The sequence below is a fragment of the Mercenaria mercenaria genome, chromosome 2 (genome assembly GCF_021730395.1).
Source record: "Mercenaria mercenaria strain notata chromosome 2, MADL_Memer_1, whole genome shotgun sequence".
NCBI classification, from domain to species: Eukaryota; Metazoa; Mollusca; class Bivalvia; order Venerida; family Veneridae; genus Mercenaria; species Mercenaria mercenaria.
Genome location: NC_069362.1, coordinates 7,095,445 through 7,114,855, shown reverse-complemented (window position 1 = coordinate 7,114,855; position 19,411 = coordinate 7,095,445). Strand labels below are relative to the sequence as shown.

Here is a 19,411-nt window from a genome sequence, read left to right as displayed (position 1 = left end):
TTAGTGGTTCTCAAGTTATGAATTGGAAACTGTTTTCCATGTTCAGGCCCATGTGACCTTGACCTTTGATCGAGTGACCCCAAAATCAGTAGGAGTCATCTACTCAGTATGTCCAATCATCCTACATAGTTTGAAAAGAATTTTCTATGTTCAGCCCCCTGTGACCTTGAACTTTGATGTTGTGACCCCAAAAATGATAGGGGTCATCTACTCTGTAACTCCTATCACCCTATGAAATTTGAAGGTTCTAGGTCAAATGGTTCTCAAGTTATTGATTGGAAATGGATTCCCATGTTCTGTTCATTGCGACCTTGACCTTTTATAGAGTAACCCCATAAACAATAGGGGTCATCTACTCTGTAAGTCTTATCACTCTATGAAGTTTAACATTCTAGGTCAAGTGGTTCTCAAGTTACTGACCGGAAATGGATTTCCATGTTCTGTTTGCTGCGACCTTGACCTTTCAACCAGTAACCCAAAAATCAATAGGGTTCATCTACTCTGCATGTCCAATCATCCTATGAAGTTTAAACATTCTGGGTCAAGTGGTTCTCAAGTTACTGACCGGAAATGTTTTTCCATGTTCAGGCCCCTGTGACCTTGACCTTTAATAGAGTGACCCCAAAATCAATAGGGGTCATCTACTCTGCATGTCCAATCATCCTATGAAGTTTCAACATTCTGGGTCAAGTGGTTCTCAAGTTATTGATTGGAAATGGTTTTTCATGTTCAGGCCCCTGTGACCTTGACCTCTGACAGAGTGACCCCAAAAACAATAGGGGTGTCTACTCCATAAGCCCTGCCACCCTATGAAGTTTGAAGGTTTTAGGTCAAATGGTTCTCCAGTTTTTGATAGAAAATGAAGTGAATGATGTACGGAAGGACGGACGGACGGACGGACAGATGGACAGGGCAAACACAATATGTCTCCCCCAGAGGGGGGGAGACTTAATGATTGTACTCGTACTGTGTTCCTTTACTTTAACAGGATTCAAACATACAATCTCAGGAACAAGTGTCCAACCCTATACCCCTGCATCACTATTCACCCAACCTGCACTGGTAATTTAATACAGTCAAACCTGTATATAAAGGTCACAATTAGGAAAGCAAAAGAATGGTTGTTGTATGCAAATGACCTTTCAGGTTGAAATATTCTGGAAATGTATAATTTGGAAATGGAATAGTGACCTTTATAGACAGGTGGTTTTTTACGAAGGTTAGATTGTAACAGAACTAAACTATCAGTTAAGCTGGGTGCTGAGCTTGCTTTATAACCATATATCCTGCTGCTACAAGGCTCGTCCCACTGTACCTTACATAAACTGTAGGCCCTTATTCATGTATTTGTATAATATGTAACCTATCATAACAAAAGTCCAAAGCAGGACTAATACAGATCTGACACCTTGCCTGAACTTACACTAAGATTCTTTCTATTTTTAGATAAACAGAAGAGGTGCATAAGTAGAGCCCCTCAGACTTTTGTCCCAGATGTTTTGGGTTTGACTGATGTTATGACAATCCCATCATGTCAAGATACAAGAACTTGACAATAAATATGAAGAAGCCACAACCTTTGCAGTCAGATACCATAAGTTCTTTGTTTACGGTGGGTATAAAATTATAAAAATTATTGAAATAAGTATATGCTCTTATGAGCAGTCGGGTTATAACAAGAGCTGTCCGTAAGACAGCCAAGCTCGACTATTCGAAATATTGTCACAGAAGCAGGAAATTATTACCCAAAATGTTAAATATCAAAAGAGTTTTAAGTTCGAAAGGGGACATAATTTGACCAAAATACATATCAGAGTTATGGGACTTGGTGCTATCAACTAGTTTTATAACCCTGAAGAAACATGTTAAGTTTCAATTCAATATCTGCATTAGTTTTGGGGATAGTAACTTGCATGTAAAACTTTAACCAGATGATTTTCTAAGTCCAAAAGGGGGCATAATTTGCTCAAAATACATGTTAAGAGTTATGGAACTTGACCCAGTGAGGTTGGTAATTGACCTAGAAAAAGAATAAATAAGTTTCAAAGCTATATGCCTTTTGGTAATAGCTGTATGTACTTGCACGCAAAACTTTAACCAGGATCTTCTAAGTCCAAAAGGGGGCATAATTTGCCCAAAATACAAGTCAGAGTTATAGGACTTGGTGCTATCAACTAGTTTTATAACCCCGAAGACACATGTGAAGTTTCAATTTAATATCTGTAGTAGTTTTGGAGATAGTTACTTGCATGTAAAACTTTAACCAGGATTTTCTAAGTCCAAAAGGGGGCATAATTTGGCCAAAATACATGTCAGAGTTATGGGACTTGACCCAGTGAGGTAGGTAATTGATCTAGAAAAAGAAAAAATAAGTTTCAAATCTATATGCCTTTTAGTAATAGCTGTATGTACTTGCACGCAAAACTTTAACCAGAATTTTCTAAGTCAAAAAGGGGGCATAATTTGGCCAAAATAAAGGTCAGAGTTATGGGACTTGGTGCTATCAACTAGTTTTATAACCCCGAAGACACATGTGAAGTTTCAATTCAATATCTGCATTAGTTTTGGAGATAATAACTTGCATGTAAAACTTTAACCAGAATTTTCTAAGTCCAAAAGGGGGCATAATTTGGCCAAAATACATGTCAGAGTTATGGGACTTGACCCAATGAGGTAGGTAATTGATCTAGAAAAAGAAAAAATAAGTTTCAAATCTATATGCCTTTTAGTAATAGCTGTATGTACTTGCACGCAAAACTTTAACCAGAATTTTCTAAGTCAAAAAGGGGGCATAATTTGGCCAAAATAAAGGTCAGAGTTATGGGACTTGGTGCTATCAACTAGTTTTATAACCCCGAAGACACATGTGAAGTTTCAATTCAATATCTGCATTAGTTTTGGAGATAATAACTTGCATGTAAAACTTTAACCAGAATTTTCTAAGTCCAAAAGGGGGCATAATTTGGCCAAAATACATGTCAGAGTTATGGGACTTGACCCAGTGAGGTAGGCAATTGATCTAGAAAAAGAAAAAATAAGTTTCAAATCTATATGCCTTTTAGTAATAGCTGTATGTACTTTCACGCAAAACTTTAACCAGAATTTTCTAAGTCCAAAAGGGGGCATAATTTGGCCAAAATGAAGGTCAGAGTTATGGGACTTGGTGCTATCAACTAGTTTTATAACCCCGAAGACACATGTGAAGTTTCAATTCAATATCTGCATTAGTTTTGGAGATAGTAACTTGCATGTAAAACTTTAACCAGAATTTTCTAAGTCCAAAAGGGGGCATAATTTGCTCAAAATACATGTTAGAGTTATGGAACTTGACCCAGTGAGGTTGGTAATTGACCTAGAAAAAGAATAAATAAGTTTCAAAGCTATATGCCTTTAAATGATAGCTGTATGTACTTGCATGCAAAAACTTAACCAAGGTGTGACGCCGACGCCGACGCCAGGGTGAGTAGAATAGCTAGACTATTCTTCGAATAGTCGAGCTAAAAATCATGTATACACGTACTGTAAATGATATGAAGGTAGCTACTGACGGGCTAGATCTAGGAAGTTGCAACTTTATTTTTAACAATGCATTATAATTATAGGAAATATAACTTTCTTCCTAGATGAAACTTTTAGCAAGGTAATCTCATTTTACCAAGAAGAAATACATAAATCGTGAAGAATGGTATATAATTAAATTGTCCTTTGTAACATTCACAAAAGAATATAAATGGCTGTGATTATGAAACTAGCAGTTGAGTTATAGAAGAAAGTCTTCTACTGAAAGAATAGCCTTAAAATTATCATGACTAAGGTCAAGCATTGGTCTAAGATTATAAAACTGAAGTTTGGAGACCAGTCTTAAAATACAAAGCTGTTATTAGTCAATTTTGAGACAGTACACAGGATTGACCAATCAGAAGCTTGAATTTTGAGACTGGTCTCCAAACTTAAGTTTTTAATTTTGGACCCTCAATTAAAGGTTTAAATGAGAGAAAACTTTTTTTCCTTCTTAGAAAGAGTGTCTCTTCCACGAAGTGTTATAAATACATAGGCAGGGTTAAAATCTAAAAAAAAAAAAACAAGAAAAAGGAAAAGGAAAATTTAGTCAAGAAGTTAAATTTATAACAATCATATCTCTTTATCAGGCAAAGAATTTATACGAAATTCAAGAATGTCTTCAATCAAATGAATATTTTAAAGTAACAGTATCAAATTTTGAGGAAAAACTAAACCAACGTTTTATGCAATACAATTACTAGCTATATTATAAAGGCCTTTCATGGATGGCCACCCATTCTTTAGAAATGTCACATAGGAATGTTTGATGAAATTGCATCATAGAAAAGATATCAGAACCATAATTTATCTTATGAAATTCAATGATAAAATAATGTGAATATCACTGAATAGAATTATACATAATTAATATAGAATTAAATATTCAGATATCAAATTTACCAATTCTTTCCAGGTTTGCTAGTAGATGGCATTATCAAAACACAACTGCATTTACTCTATAAAAAATGTATTATAACAGTTTTGTGTGTCTACTATTTTCCAGGTGGAGTGAAAACCTGATTATGCAAGCATTGAGGTCTCAAGCACCTATCCTTACTCAAACAATTTGTGTGGTCCTGGATAACTTGAGTATTTTCCTGTTCCCTTTGTAATCCAAGGTGATTCAGTACTTAATTGTAGATATATGGACACTGTCAATATACAAGTATTCAGTTTTGTACTGCCTAAGAATATCTTGGATTTTGTTTTTCAATTATTTTTGTCAAATTCACCAAATTGTCTTCAAATTTATAAAAAAAATATATCTTGAAGTAGGAAAATAGTGTAAAGAAATTAGTGTAAAATCATTGTTGATAAATTTTCTGTCGTAACTTTGCATAATGTAATTCAGAACTAACAAAATATAACCAAGGATTCATCTGGATGCTCGTTAACTAAGTTCAGAGTATATATACAAAGTTGGTTTCCTTTCATAAATCTCAAAAAGCATTCAGGCTGCTTGTTACCTTAACATTTTCACCACCTAATTTAACATCAGACAGTAGACACAGCTTTAAACTGGTAAAAATTCAAATCAAATTGTTGACCTCTACTAAAATGTACAATTTACTAAATAATACTGCTGAAACAAGGGCTGGCATGTAAAGAACTATAAATTCCATGTCTTGGATTTTTTCCGTGACAATATGATAATGTTAATGAACTTGTGTCTAAAAACTTACTTTGTATTTCTCCTTCAAGGCTTGCAACTTTTCCCCTTTTCTTTATGGTTTTCAGCGTACACTTCTTGTCACTGCATTCAGAAGTGTCAAAGGCTACGCCTGAAGTAAAAGACAAGAAACATGGCAATTCCACACAAACCAGGTTTTCAAACTTTGCATCACGCTAACCGGTTCCGTTCAAAAAGGGTCATGTTCTCTTATACATATTTGACTGCATGATCATACCTTTCAGAAGTACAGATAAAACAATATGTGCCAGTTGCGAGCTTGTTTGGGATTTTATTGAGGGTAACATTCTTACCAAGTTTCATGAAGATTGCGCCAATATTGCGACCAGCAAAGTTCTTGACAACACACGAAGGACACAATGTCATGGTGATCACAATAGCTAACCTTGAGCACTTTGTGCTCAGGTGAGCTTAAAATTGAAAGCAAAGCTCTTTTTGTATAAGGAAGTTGTAACAATTGATTACATAATATAAAATTGTTTCATCTACTTAATGGTATCTTGAAAACAGGCAAGAAAATGAATAGACAAAGTGTTGTAACAGAATATCTATTATACAGGAAGTTGTAATAAATAACTGCCTACTAGAAAATCATTTCATCTACTTTAACTTATCTTGTGAATAGCACAGATATCCACTGGTATCTACTTTTGAACAGATTTGATCACAAAGTACCACTAATTGAAAATGTCCTGTCATTTGTTTGTTAGATTTTAAATCATGCTGGCACAGTATATTCCACACAGCAACTTTGCAGCTTTTATGGCAGAGGAAGACACCAGCTGCTCTCGGGACACGATTTCAGACACGGGAAAGCACCTTAGTAGAACCATTCACCTTTCAAAAGCCTGCCAGATAGCTTTCTCACATGAAATAATTCTGAATCCGAAGGAGGGTTCAAACCCAGAAAGGTGGAGTACAAATGATTTAAATCCAAAAACCTTGACCACTTGGCCACAAATGCTCTTTAACCTTTACCCTGCTAATTTTCTAAAATGAACTGGTCTATAATTCAATTTTGGCAGTACTATAATTCATTTTGGGCACTTACAATTCAAAGGGGTGTTCACTGAAAATTTACAGACTGAATAGCGAAGCATGCAGAGCATGATCTTGGTCTCCACTAGTTGCAAAGGTAAAATCACTTGCTGCCTGCAGGCTGAAGGTTAAAATGTCAAAATGGTGTTAAAGCACAAGAAAATAGTACCTGCAGAATCATATCCTCTATATTCCATTCGTTTGAGTCCCGTTATTAGGATCTCCAGGATTTCTTTTCTGGTTGCAGGCACCAAATAATTTAAATATGCAAATATACCTGAAATAAAGATGAAGATTATGAGCCATGCCATGAGAAAACCAACATAGTGGCTTTGTGACCAGCATGGATCCAGACCAGCCTGCGCATCCACGCAGTCTGGTCAGGAGCCATGCTGTTAGCTTTCAAAGTCTATTGCAATTAGAGAAACTGTTAGCAAACAGCATGGATCCTGACCAGACTGCACGGATGCACAGGCTGGTCTGGATCCATGCTGGTCGCTAACAGTTTGGTTGGTTTTTTGTGGCACGGCTCATATAATTTTCTTTCTTAAAAATTTGATATGACTTGTAACTAATACATTAACAAATGGGAATAACATATTTTTACATAATGTGAAACAACTTCTGATTGTAATGGTCAATGATGAATAATCATTGTGTTCAGAGATGGGTGTCATGGGTACAAAATTAATACATGCGATCTATAGTTGACAGCACAAGTTTCTTTCCAAGAAAAGAATATTTAGATGTTTAAAACTGATTAGTTAGCCACAAATATTTCTTTGTAAACTGAATTATTGTATTTGAGAGCGGGCTGTCTAATAATTTCATGAGCAAGTTGTGGCCAAAACCATTTCCTGTGTTTTATTATAACTAGCAATAATGTATGTTTAAATGAAAAAATATATGAAAGTAGTAGGTTTAACTTAAATCAGTTTTAGAAATGAAATTTCATTGACCGTTTAAAATTTCAATATTCAAAAAATCTTGTTGAAGACCATCCAACAAATACAGCCATTTTCTCTATGGTCAATTCTACCAACAACTTATTATCATAATCATTATTATATACACATACTCTACTAGCTGTTCAATAGATTTCTTAAAATCAAGGAAATCATAAATAAACAGAGGAAGGAATTAATTAACATTTTGCATTATTAAATGTGGTTTGATAATGTTAAACTGCAAATAACAGTGTATTATACCGGTAAGTACAAATATACTAGTGTCAGTATGGTACATGTACCACTATTTTCAGGATTAAAATATTTGTACAGGACAATCTCTTTAGAAAAGGAAGCCAAACTTTTCAAGACAGAGACACAATCAAAATAATGTCAACAAAAATTAAGGGCAGCATAATTTGATTTATGCAAATATTTTATGATGCACTTTTTAAGTCTTAAATTTGATATTTAAATTAGTTCATTATGAAAGTAGGTTAAACAAAAACCATAACAAGAGTACTCTACAGCTTGCGGTTAGAAAAAGCCGAATTTATCTGGTGCTCCAGTTTGACCGATTTTATAGTTGTTAAACTGCCATTGGGACAAGACTAACATCATGAACAGTACCTGTACGAAATATTCCACATGGATTTTGAGCGGACTTTCAACAATAATATCGTACGGAAAATCATAAAATTACATCCCAATATATTGCCTTGTTTAAAATAGGGTTCTGTACGTCTATGGAAAGACAATGTTCTCGAGTTTTTTTTGCTCCGAACTTAAAGGTCCATTACAAAGGGAAAGTGAGTTGGCAATTTTTTTCATAGCCAGTGCATAGACTTCTGCAAGACACTAAATAATGAAGATTGGCAGGTCAAAATTTACAGAAGGTCTTTGGAACTCAAAGAAATGTATGTGTATTATGTTAAAATTTCAATGAATCGACAGAATGACCCCCCAGGTCTTTTTAACTTCCTTCATACTTCATAGAAAAATAATTGTACATATACTGCGATTTATTTCGAATTTCTACATACCAACTTTCATTTTCCAATAAAATGAAATAGTTTCTGTGCTTTTTAAAAGAAATTAAAATGTTCACTTTCCTTAGTATTGGACCTTTAAACATACTGGTCGGTAATACCAAAACAATGTATGGGGGCCATGTTGGCCCTTTAAATCAATCATCAGTGATTTACAGCTCAACCTTTTGACAATTTGGATATAAACAAATCAAAATACAATGAGATTGGGCCAGCAATATCTGACAATATGATTTCTAAAATTCCCCCTCATGTAATTATGTATACCTTATAGAGCATTGTCACCCAAGGATCATTTGTATAAAATCATTTCAAAATCAGCCAGCAGCATCTGACAAAAAAAAAGATTTTTATGAATAAAATCTGATTAAATTGAATAGATGGTCTCTCAAGGAATCTATGTTTCTGTCAAGAAGATTTTAAATGTTTTTCCTTTCCACAGATATATAGCAACCAGAATTCAGTTCTGAATGGAATGGACTATCAATTTAATGTTTCATCAACTTAAACCTTCCGGTTTTAGAGGTGAGGTTGTTGAAATGATCTGTGGCCGAATGTGAAATGAACGTACAGATAGTGAATGAAATTGCAACACTCAACAGCTGTGCTCTTAGTGAGCTGAAAGATGTATCATGCCTTATTTAGAAAGTAGCAATTTTCATATATAGGTAAATAACTTAACAAGTCATTGACATCAGGGTGATAATTTGCACAACATAGTTAACTTTCAAAATCAGTAAGCTGCAGCCAGACATGAAAATATGATTAACAAGAGTTGTCAGTGGACAGCGCGCTCGACTATTCTCAGTGCTTGATAGTATAAGCTCTGAGTAAAACTTTAACATTACAATAAGCATATTCTAAGTCGAAAAGGCGCCATAATTCAGTCAAAATGCCTCCTCCTTTTTACAGACTGGGGTCATGACGGTAAACAAGTATGAAAAATATGAAAGCAATATCTCAATGGACTTTGAAAATATTTGGGGTGGTACGCAAACTTTAACATTTATTCTAAGTCGAAAAGGGGCCAAAATTCAGTCAAAATGCTTGATAGAGTTGTCTGCTCCTGTTTACAGAATGGGGTCATGATGGTAAACAAGTACACAAAATATGAAAGCAATATCTCAATGGACTTTGAAAATATTTGGGGTGGTACGCAAACTTTAACATTTGTGTAACGCTCATGCTAACGCTCACACCGATGCCGGGGCGAGTAAGATAGCTCCCCTATTCTTCGAATAGTCGAGCTAAAAACTAGTATAATTTAATTTACATTCTCAAAAGCATGACATCATAATTTCAATGACTGGGGGAAACATATGTAAGCAATTAAGCACAAATCATTTATAATATTAACTTGAAAGATGTCAAACTTGAAGCTAATCTTTCAACAAGCTCCAAAGGTAAAAAGTTTTTAGATTTTTGCTCCTGGAAATTCTCAACTGCTAAATTTCTAAAATGGACTGGTCCATCATTCAATTTGGGCAATAACATTTATAATTCGAAGGGGTGTTCACTGAAAATTTACTGACTGAATGGTGAACAGTGCAGACCATGATCAGCCTGCACAAATGTGCAGGCTGATCTTGGTCTGCACTGGCCGCAAAGGCAGAATCACTTGCCGCTAGCAGCCTAAAGGTTAACTGATGTTGTAACTAGAAGATTCTTTTGTAGAAAAGCACATGTCTCCCCCAATGCATAGTCATTTAGGCAGGAAGTCAATAGGGGACAGGAGTGAAAGTCAAAGAGACACTGATGGTTGGCTGCAACAGGGATCATCTACTTGGCATGTCAAATCATTCCACTAAGTTTCAACATTCTGGGCCTAGTGGTTCTCAAGATATGGACTGGAAATTGTTTTCAAAGTTCAGGCCCCAGTGACCTTCAAACAATATAGCCCCAAAATCAATAGGGGTCATCTACTCTGCATAACCAATCATCCTATGAAGTTTCATCATTCTGGGTCAAGTGGTTCTCAAGTTATTGATCGGAAAGGGTCTGCCATGTTCAGGCCCCTGTGACCTTGACCTTTAACGGAATGACCCAAAAATCAATAGGGGTCATCTACTATGCATAACCAATCATCCTATGAAGTTTCAACATTCTGGGTCAAGTGGTTTCTAAAGTAATTGACCGGAAATTGTGTTCCATGTTCAGGCCCCTGTGACCTTGACCTTTGATGGAGTGACACCAAAACCAATAAGTGTCATCTACTCCATAAGCCCTACCAGCCTATGAAGTTTGAAAGTTCTAGGTCAAATTGTTTTCGAGATATTGATCGGAAATGAAGTGTGACGGACGGACAGACAGACAGGGCAAAAGCAATATGTCCCCCAGTGGTTGGGAGACATAATAAATGTTGTTGTGCATATTTCAATATGTCTGGTCTGATAATCCTAAGTTCTAAATATTTTCATAACCAACAGTATTTACAATCAATTTTGGAAACTCTATAAAGATAAAAATACTAAATGTGTATTAAAATGCATGATATTGAAAAAAAAAAGATATTAAATATTATATATAATGCACAGCTGCAAACTCATGAAACTTAAGACTAACCTCCCATTTCATGTGAAATATTGTAGCATAAGCTCCCACTATCTCTCATCTTTTTTGGTCTATAATTATCCTATATTACCAAATATAATTCTGATGCAATGACAGCATGAACATCACATGCAAGTTCTAAGGGATATTTCCAAACTTTGAAACGATTTTGCTGTTTCTCTTCCAAGTGCTTTTATAAGCTCATTTTGATATCTACCTAGTAATATGTAACCTTGATTCTTATCATTTTTTGCACAATGACATAAATAAAACTTTAATAGCTAAAAGGCACCCAATCACACAAGAACTATAAATCTGTATCTGCCTTGGTAAGCACCAACAATGCTGTCAAAAGTATAATTATTCATTCTTTTTCACTTCCTTATTCATTCACTATTAAAGACTTAAAAAAGTAAATGCATGCCAATTATTGGAAAACTAACTCTTCCTAGTTTATGTAACTACCAGTATTTCACAACAATTTAAATACCAGTTCTTAAAAAGAATTTTTAATGAAATAAATTAGGCTTGTTTTTTATACAATGGGACTTGGCAACTGGTACTGCAACCTTAGTACTTTCATTTTAATATCAATTTTTGAAAATAAAATTACATATAACGTAATTTTATCGAAATCATTCCAAAACTTATGTTTAATATGCAATTTCAACTGAAACTTAAAATCTATAAAAATAACTGAAGTTAAAATACCATAGTTCATTTTTTTAAAAAAAAAATAAATAACAATTAGTTTTCAGCTCATTAAATTGTTACACATCTTAAAACATTTCATATCTTGTTTCCTATCTTCAATTAATTAGGCCTTTTCTCATTTGCCTTCAAAATATGAAACACTGCCTGCAGCCTCCCGATATTTAATAATTAATTCAATATTAATTAAATCTTTCATAGGGTGCAATTAGAACACAGCTTTAAATTTAAACCCTTACATTTAATTTAACTAATGAGCTTGTTCACATGTTTGGGGTAATAATGTAGTCTTATCAACATTTGTTTAAATGCTTTTATTTTCTAAAAGTGGCATTTTTTTTTAGGTATATGAATTTTGGAGGATGGACATTTTGGCCACGGACGTTTTGGCCTAGGAAGTTTTGGCCAAGAAAGTTTTTGAGGTAGGATGTTTTGGCCCAAAAAAAAAAATCTATTTTCATAATATGCAAAATATGATCTAGATATTAATATGTTATCATATGTTATAGTATAATTGATCATTTTTTAAGAAAAATAATTGTGAATAAAATTCATTTTCATAACTCTTTTGATTTGTTGTAAATGCCAAATATTTTCACACACACACACACACACACACACACACACACACACACTGTATATAGAGAATAATAGGTTAGTGCCGTAGATGAGAAAGTTTATCTGGCGAGGTGGAGGAGGTGAGCCAGATAAACTTTCTTCATCTTAGGCACTAACCTATTATTCTATTTATCTTGTCATTACTTCATTTTCCGATATTTGGCAATTTATTTTACAAAAATAAGTGTGCGACAACTGTTTTAATGACGTCATATTTGTAATGACGTCACTTATATAATGACGTAATCACCGACACAGTAATGTGGTTACAATAAAAAATCGCAATAACTTCTTCGTTTTTGAATAAAAACTCATTATTTGACCACTCATTTTCTTAGTTCGGACATTTCCAACACAATGGTGATGCTTTCAATGCAAAATTTCTTATGACAACAATATCGATCATAAGGTCACATGATCAACTGACCGTATATCAATGGTCACGTGTCAACTGACGGTATATCAAAAAAGATATACGGCACCCTGATATCAGGTCGAAAATACTGCAAGTGACAGGATAAATATATATACATTTATACATATAAAAAGATTATAAAGAAATAAAAATAAAATACCATGAGTATGTTTTGTTATCAGTTTAATTTATTCACTTACACTATAACAAACAGCTATAAAAATAAATGATTTTTATACTTCTTTGACTATAACATTCTTTAGAATAATCTCCAGACCATATTTTGCATGATATGGAACCACAATTCATTTTTGGCCAAAACGTCCTACCCGCAAAAAATGCCTTGCCAAAACATCCTAGGTTGAAACGTCCAGGCCAAAACGTCCTACATTCATGAATTTTTATAATGTTAAAATCAATGATTCTACAAGAGTCTTGGTCAGTCAAAATCAACAAACATCATGGTATTAGAATTCACTTTTGTTTTTTCTCAGTCAATGTCAGATGTAAATTTAATATCAATCTTTCTGTAATGCACCTGTCAATATTTTTTTTTATATCTGAATACAGCTGACCTTGTGTGACTTAAGAACTACTTAGACAGCTGTCCTTTTCTTCCATCTTTTTTTTCCTGAAAACTCCTAGACCTATACCAGGTTATCAACACTGTTTCTAAAACATGCAGATTATACCATACAATTTCTGAAAATTCCAGATCTACTGGGTACTGATGATAAACCCGGACAGATGATAAATTCGACCGCTTTGGAAATATTTGACTGCTATCGGTTATTTATAAAATTGAACACACCATCTAATAATTTCCACTTACAGCACCAACTGAGGTAAACAAAAACAAAATTGGTAAATATTCTGTATAAATAAATGACTTATATTTATTTGTATAAAAAATATTTATTTAAAATTATGGCGGAAGAGGGTGTTTTTGCACATGCTCAGCACTGTCGAAACATGAAGGCCTGACATTGGGTCACTTTTCATTACTTGATCAGGAATGACTGTTGCAGCATTTTGGGGAAAGTTTCAATATAATAATACGAAGAAAATTTTATAAATGACAAAATGGTCGAATTTATCATCAGTCAACGTTCATACAGGCCCCATTTTCAAACCCCTTTCAGGGCCTCACTTCGTGTGAGTTTGCTTACTTAATATAAACTTGAGTTATGTAAAGTTTTCAGCAAATGTTAAGCTTTATTTTGATACCAATTGTTGATTACAATTTGCAGAAATAAAAAAGTTACACTGCATCATGTACTGGCAAAAAACCTCATTTTCTGTTCGGGTTTATCATCAGTACCAGTATATAAAACTTGCAGATACAGGGCAATTTATGAAAATTCCTAATCTATACAACATGGTTTCTAAAACTTACAGAATCAAGTTTCTGAAAATTCTAGATCTACACAACACTGTTTATAAAACTTGCAGATTAGGCAGTTTCTGAAAATTCAAGATCTATATACAACACTGTGATACTGTGAAATCATTATTACTCGAGATTAATTTTTGTGGATTTTGTGGTTCAGCCCAACCACGTAATTAAGTCCCAATGAACAAATTGTGCCCAAGATAATGTAAATAGTACTCAATGCACCATAGCAGTCCGATCTGGACCATAGTTGTGTGCAGGTGGCAGTACCGACCTGCAGCTTTTGTGTAGTTTATGGAGGCTCCATTAACGATAAACATAGGCATTCATTGGAACAAAACAGACTATTTCACTCAGACATTAAATTTTACCAGTGGTTTATTTACAACATGCTTGTCAAAGTAAAAGTAGATACTAAAAATAGTAGTTTGACGTAGCGTCATGTGACAGACCGCACTATTCGGCCCCACTCTGAAATGTTTATACACCAGCCGATATTTTTACTGACATGTAGTAAACTACTAGTACTTTAGGAATATTAAATATTATAAATTAATTGCTAAATTAGAGTCTGATGCATTATTACCCAATTCATATTACACGTCTCTCGGCAGAAAATAACACATGCACACGTTCAACAGCTTGATTCTTGATGCAGATGCGCATTCATTTTGCAAAAACAATTATTCTGATATTGTTTTAATTATAAATGCTAATTGTGCAAGACTATATTCCAGGTGCTATGGTTCTAACACTTTAACTGACACCTACTTTTCTTACTGAATATTTCGCAGTTTCATTAAGTTTTGCAAATTAGGGGTCGTGTAAGATAAAGCGGTTGTTAATTGGCACATTGTATACCCTTTTTCAAATATGAAGGAAAGATTTAACATCTGAGCTCAATTTGTGACCTTGACCTTTAACCTTCTGATCGACTCAGTTCATATGCTCTGCACATTGTCTCAGCTCCATTCACCTATATGCCAAGTTTGAAGTCAGAACCATTCAATGAATATTAAGTTATGCACAAAATATGATGAAAGGTCAGACAGACACACGTGCCATCACATTACACGTCTGTTCTTCCAAAATGAGCATGTAAAAGTTATTGATAAAAGGCAATATTTCTGAAAATGTTGAGATCTGTTCAACAGCATATAAAAGGCAGTTTTTGAAAACTTGATACAATGTCATGTTTCTAAAAACAATATGAAAACCATGTACAGACTTGAAGTTACAGTAGGACAGACAAAAAGTCTTCAAGGAACCTACTTAAAGTACTTAGCAATATCATTTCAAGTTCAATAAAAAGATATTATAATAAATAAATGTATCGTAAATATAAATCAATGTTAAACACTTCTAATACATAAAATAATCATAAAATTCATGCTTATGAGGGAAAATAGCATTAGTAAACAAATTATGGCATAAAGATCTGAAGCGAACCTCTTGCATTTTGTAAAACTGAGGCAACCGTCCTCTTAATGCTATGTTAAACTTAGATCTGCTCTTTAAACTGTCTGACACAAGAATTTTTACAAATAATATTACCGCATTAAAATTAACAGATTACATAGACTATTCAGTAAGAGTCTGATACCAGCCCCTGGGTATTTTACCAAACAAATTTAAATACCGTTTTCACATGCATTTTGTATGAAGTCAGTTCAAAACTTTCTTTGCAACAGTGAATGAGCAGCTTAAAAGATAATTCAGTACATTTCATTATTAATTAAAATTTATAAATTATCAAACAATGAACGTGGGCTGTCACGTAAACAAGGAAATAAGGAAGGTCTCTGTACGTCAACTTGCAATTTTTTGGACACCTGTAGTAACATTCATAAAGCTGAAGATTACTTGGTAGCTATCACGTTCGTATTTACAAATAAGGATAATTTCGAGGTTTTAAAGATGGGTTGTTAGGTCTTTTTCTGATAACGTAAACAGAAATGCAAAAGGCACGCCTTTATATCAGTCATTTAAATTGCATCAGAGTAAATAGATATCTCTTATCTAAACTGCTAGACAGCTCATTTTAGGCTTCAGAAATTTAGTTTCAATTCAATTTTTATTTCGTCTGGTTAATATAAAATGTCTCAGCTACTGTTACAGCAGGGCTTTTCATCTGAAAATAGAGCCATGGCCCTGGTCTTTCTTATTGAGAAATTCATATGTGATAAATGCCCATTCTGGAGAAAAGGGCATCTAAGAAGAACAGGGTTTTTTGTCCTTCAGAAACAGAGGTTTGTAACAGAATACAGATGCTGAAATTTGGTGGATTCCCAATCCTAAATTCGCTCATTATTTTCTAAATTGTGAAATACTGTTATCAAATTAATTTCTTCTACATTTTGGGAAGTTTCTCTCATTGGGGAAAACTTGGTCATAATAGTGACTGAAAATCAGCCTGCATGATAAAAGGACAAAAAGCTTTGAAAAGAAACATTTCTGGACACAAGTTACAGAAGCAAAACAGCTGACATCCATAAGGATTCTTTCACGCTTGAGACAGCATATTTATGTGTATTTATAACATCAGGGTAGGAGAAATCTCAAAGTTAGGTGGTCCCATGGGGTGGTGGGAGAGGGCAGCCACTTAAACCTACCCATATTTTCCCTGAAAACATTTGGACAAGCAAAACAAAAACAAAAAAACTTTTACTGACAATAAACATATCATACCAAATCCTTATCAGTACCTCTAAATTCCCTCTCAAACTGGCTTTTTTCCCATCATCAACTGTTATTTCTCAGAAAAATCAAATTTTTTGGGGGTCAAAATTTGGGGGTAGGGGTGGGGTGCCCCCATCCTCAGCCCCCATTAAAATAAAGGGCACCTTTGGTGCCACCTATTCCTACGCCTATTTAAATGCTAAAAGTGACACATCCCCAATTACTGACAAAATTTACAAAATGTAGAAAGTACATTCAAGTATACTAGTAAGTGAAATATAAATAAGTACAAAGTGATATTGGTTTTCAGGCAGTCTTTTGTTCTTAAATTCATCTGATATTTAGAAAAACTGCCAAAAGCATTAAGTCTTGCTGTAAGAATTTTGTGTAGATCAGGAAGTTCAGTTGTATTAGACAACTTATAAAATAATATTTTTCATGCTTTTTCTTGTAAGAGTTGAAATCTGAAATTGTGATGTATCATTAAAATCTGAATGCATGTCCTTGAAAAACTAATGTATCAAAACTAGTTTTCCACACACTGCACAAAGGTAAATTTTTGACTTCTCAAAATATTTTTCAACAAATTCTCCCTTTACAGAAGCTCAAACAAAAACAAAGTTTAACAATTAATAATTAACGCATTACCTTAGTGACAAATTATTTTGAACTAAAATGTTTACTGGTTGTTCAAAAAAAGCTGTATTCTATAACTATAAAGTTACACTTAAGAATTAATCACAATTAAGTTTCAAGAAATTTTATGATTTGCTACTTATAGACATACAAAGTTATCAGTTAAGGTAGTTCTGCACGTTTGAAAAACCGGAAGTGATGGCATAACGTCACTTATCCGGAAAACGTAGAATAATGCCTGGATTCGGCGTACGGAAACGAAAATCAGTTTATGAATACAGGGCAACCTGTGAATAAATGTATTTAAATGGCACAGTTACTTTCTTTCTAAAGTTAAAATATGATATTAAAACACATTAAATAATTCAAAATAATGTCTTAAAATTAGCTTGAAATAGACAGTTCTCTTTAATCGTAGCCAAATATCTCAAAAATAAGCACACAGACCTATACATTTTATTTCACCATATTATAGGCCATATATTTAATTATGACTGTGAGAAGTTTCATTAAAATCTACATTGTAGAAATATTTCTATTCGCGAAAATGTTTTGAAAATTGCGTTTTTCCCACAGACTCCCATTATGAAAACTTGCGTGAGGTCGAAATTTTTCAAATCAGTCTAGCAAAAAATCAAGCACACGACCCTATCTTTTTTATTTGCTCAACTTTCTTAATATATTCCGAAGTTTTGAAAAATCAGAGTTTAATCAAATTCTACATTGTAGAAAAAATTTCGATCCTAACGTGCAGAACTACCTTAAAAGTAATGGAGAAATGGTGTATATACATTTCTTTATTGTTTTCATATATAAACAGAATAAAAGTGAGCCTTTTGTCTGAAAAATGCAGTTTTTAAATTAAATAAATTAGTTTCTACTCGCAACATTTATAGAAATGCAATTTCTGTTCAATTGTCTGCATTAATATAGTAATATTAAATGCTGTATTGCCATGATTATACATTATTTTCCTTTTTAAATAATTTATATATTAATTTAAGATTCTTCAACTAATATAACAAGATGCATTCCAATATCTTACAAAAAGATTTCAGCGCTTTAAAGAGAATAACATGAGCTTATTCTGTGAAATGTTACAAAAAACTTTTCTATCACCTATCTTCCTACCATAATATTAATATATGAATATATTTTTAATTACATTACAGAAGCTTTTTCTGTAAGAAAGCATGCTGCAAGTGACAAGCCTTGGAAACATATAAACATTATAAAAGTGATGAAACTTATCTTGTAAAAATGATGAAATATCAAGCATACAATGGATTTATAAATCATTTTCTCCTTAATGCTCTTCTTGGAGATTAAATTAATCTTACAGAAAACACTTAAGATAGAAATGTATCTTATTATACATTGAAAGCAAACAACTTTTATAACATTTTTTCTTGGCTGCTAAAAATAAGTGCAGTATTTCATGATACATAAATTATTATCTTTACCTTATTTATTACTTAACATAAAGAAGAAACTATAATTGTCATAATATTAATTTATTGGCCAAATTATACTATTGATTCAAATGAAATATAATCATAATTCAAACATTCATGTAACAACTCATATTTTAAATTTCTTTTCATTGAATTATTCAGCTAGGATATTTTCCAGTTATGCTCCAGGGTAAGTAAAAAGCAAAAATTGAGCCGAGGATTTTACAGGTCTACGACGATTTCTATAGCATATTAGCGGAAAGTTACTTACCACACATTTTTGGTGTTTGCTTTGTCGCTCACTGATGAAATATTGCAATATATAATTTCAATCGTGCAAAATCACTCGCTTCTGATATACACTAGCTCCGTATCTGTCAAACTAATGACACGTTTTTGCATCTATAGACTGTTTATATGCAAATATTCAAGTTTACTTCCGGGGATATATGGTGTGTATAAATAGATCTATACTGTGAGGGCAATCCCTAACCAAAACCTTAGTTTTATATCTAGGAAACTGACTTATTTATACTTTATATTACAGCTTATGCCGCAAAAAAATATTTAAGGATTTGCAAATATTAGAAGTACGACTGATAGGCGTAAACTCGATGAAAGTACGTGCGTCAGAGCATATAATCGGCGTGACGCGGGAATCCCGGAACTC

The 19,411-nt window shown here is 33.5% G+C and overlaps 1 protein-coding gene across 8 annotated transcripts in view; it reads right to left on the bottom strand.

The window, feature by feature from the left end:
* LOC123563102 (glutamine--fructose-6-phosphate aminotransferase [isomerizing] 2-like) overlaps nucleotides 1–19,366 on the bottom strand; it is an 88,588-nt gene extending 69,222 nt beyond the window's left edge. For 5 of the 8 annotated variants that reach the window (XM_045355686.2, XM_045355691.2, XM_045355690.2 and 2 more), the window contains exons 1-3: nucleotides 10,848–11,018; nucleotides 6,459–6,566; nucleotides 5,244–5,342 (exon numbers count right to left, since the gene is read on the bottom strand). In XM_045355686.2, coding sequence (XP_045211621.1) covers nucleotides 5,244–5,342; nucleotides 6,459–6,566; nucleotides 10,848–10,896 — 256 coding nt within the window. In that variant the 5' untranslated portion in view covers nucleotides 10,897–11,018. Of the gene's footprint in view, nucleotides 1–5,243; nucleotides 5,343–6,458; nucleotides 6,567–10,847; nucleotides 11,024–19,012 lie in introns of those variants that run through there. The other 3 variants (XM_045355693.2, XM_053528952.1, XM_045355688.2) reach the window with 3 other exon arrangements.
* Between the last annotated feature and the right edge of the window lie 45 nt (nucleotides 19,367–19,411).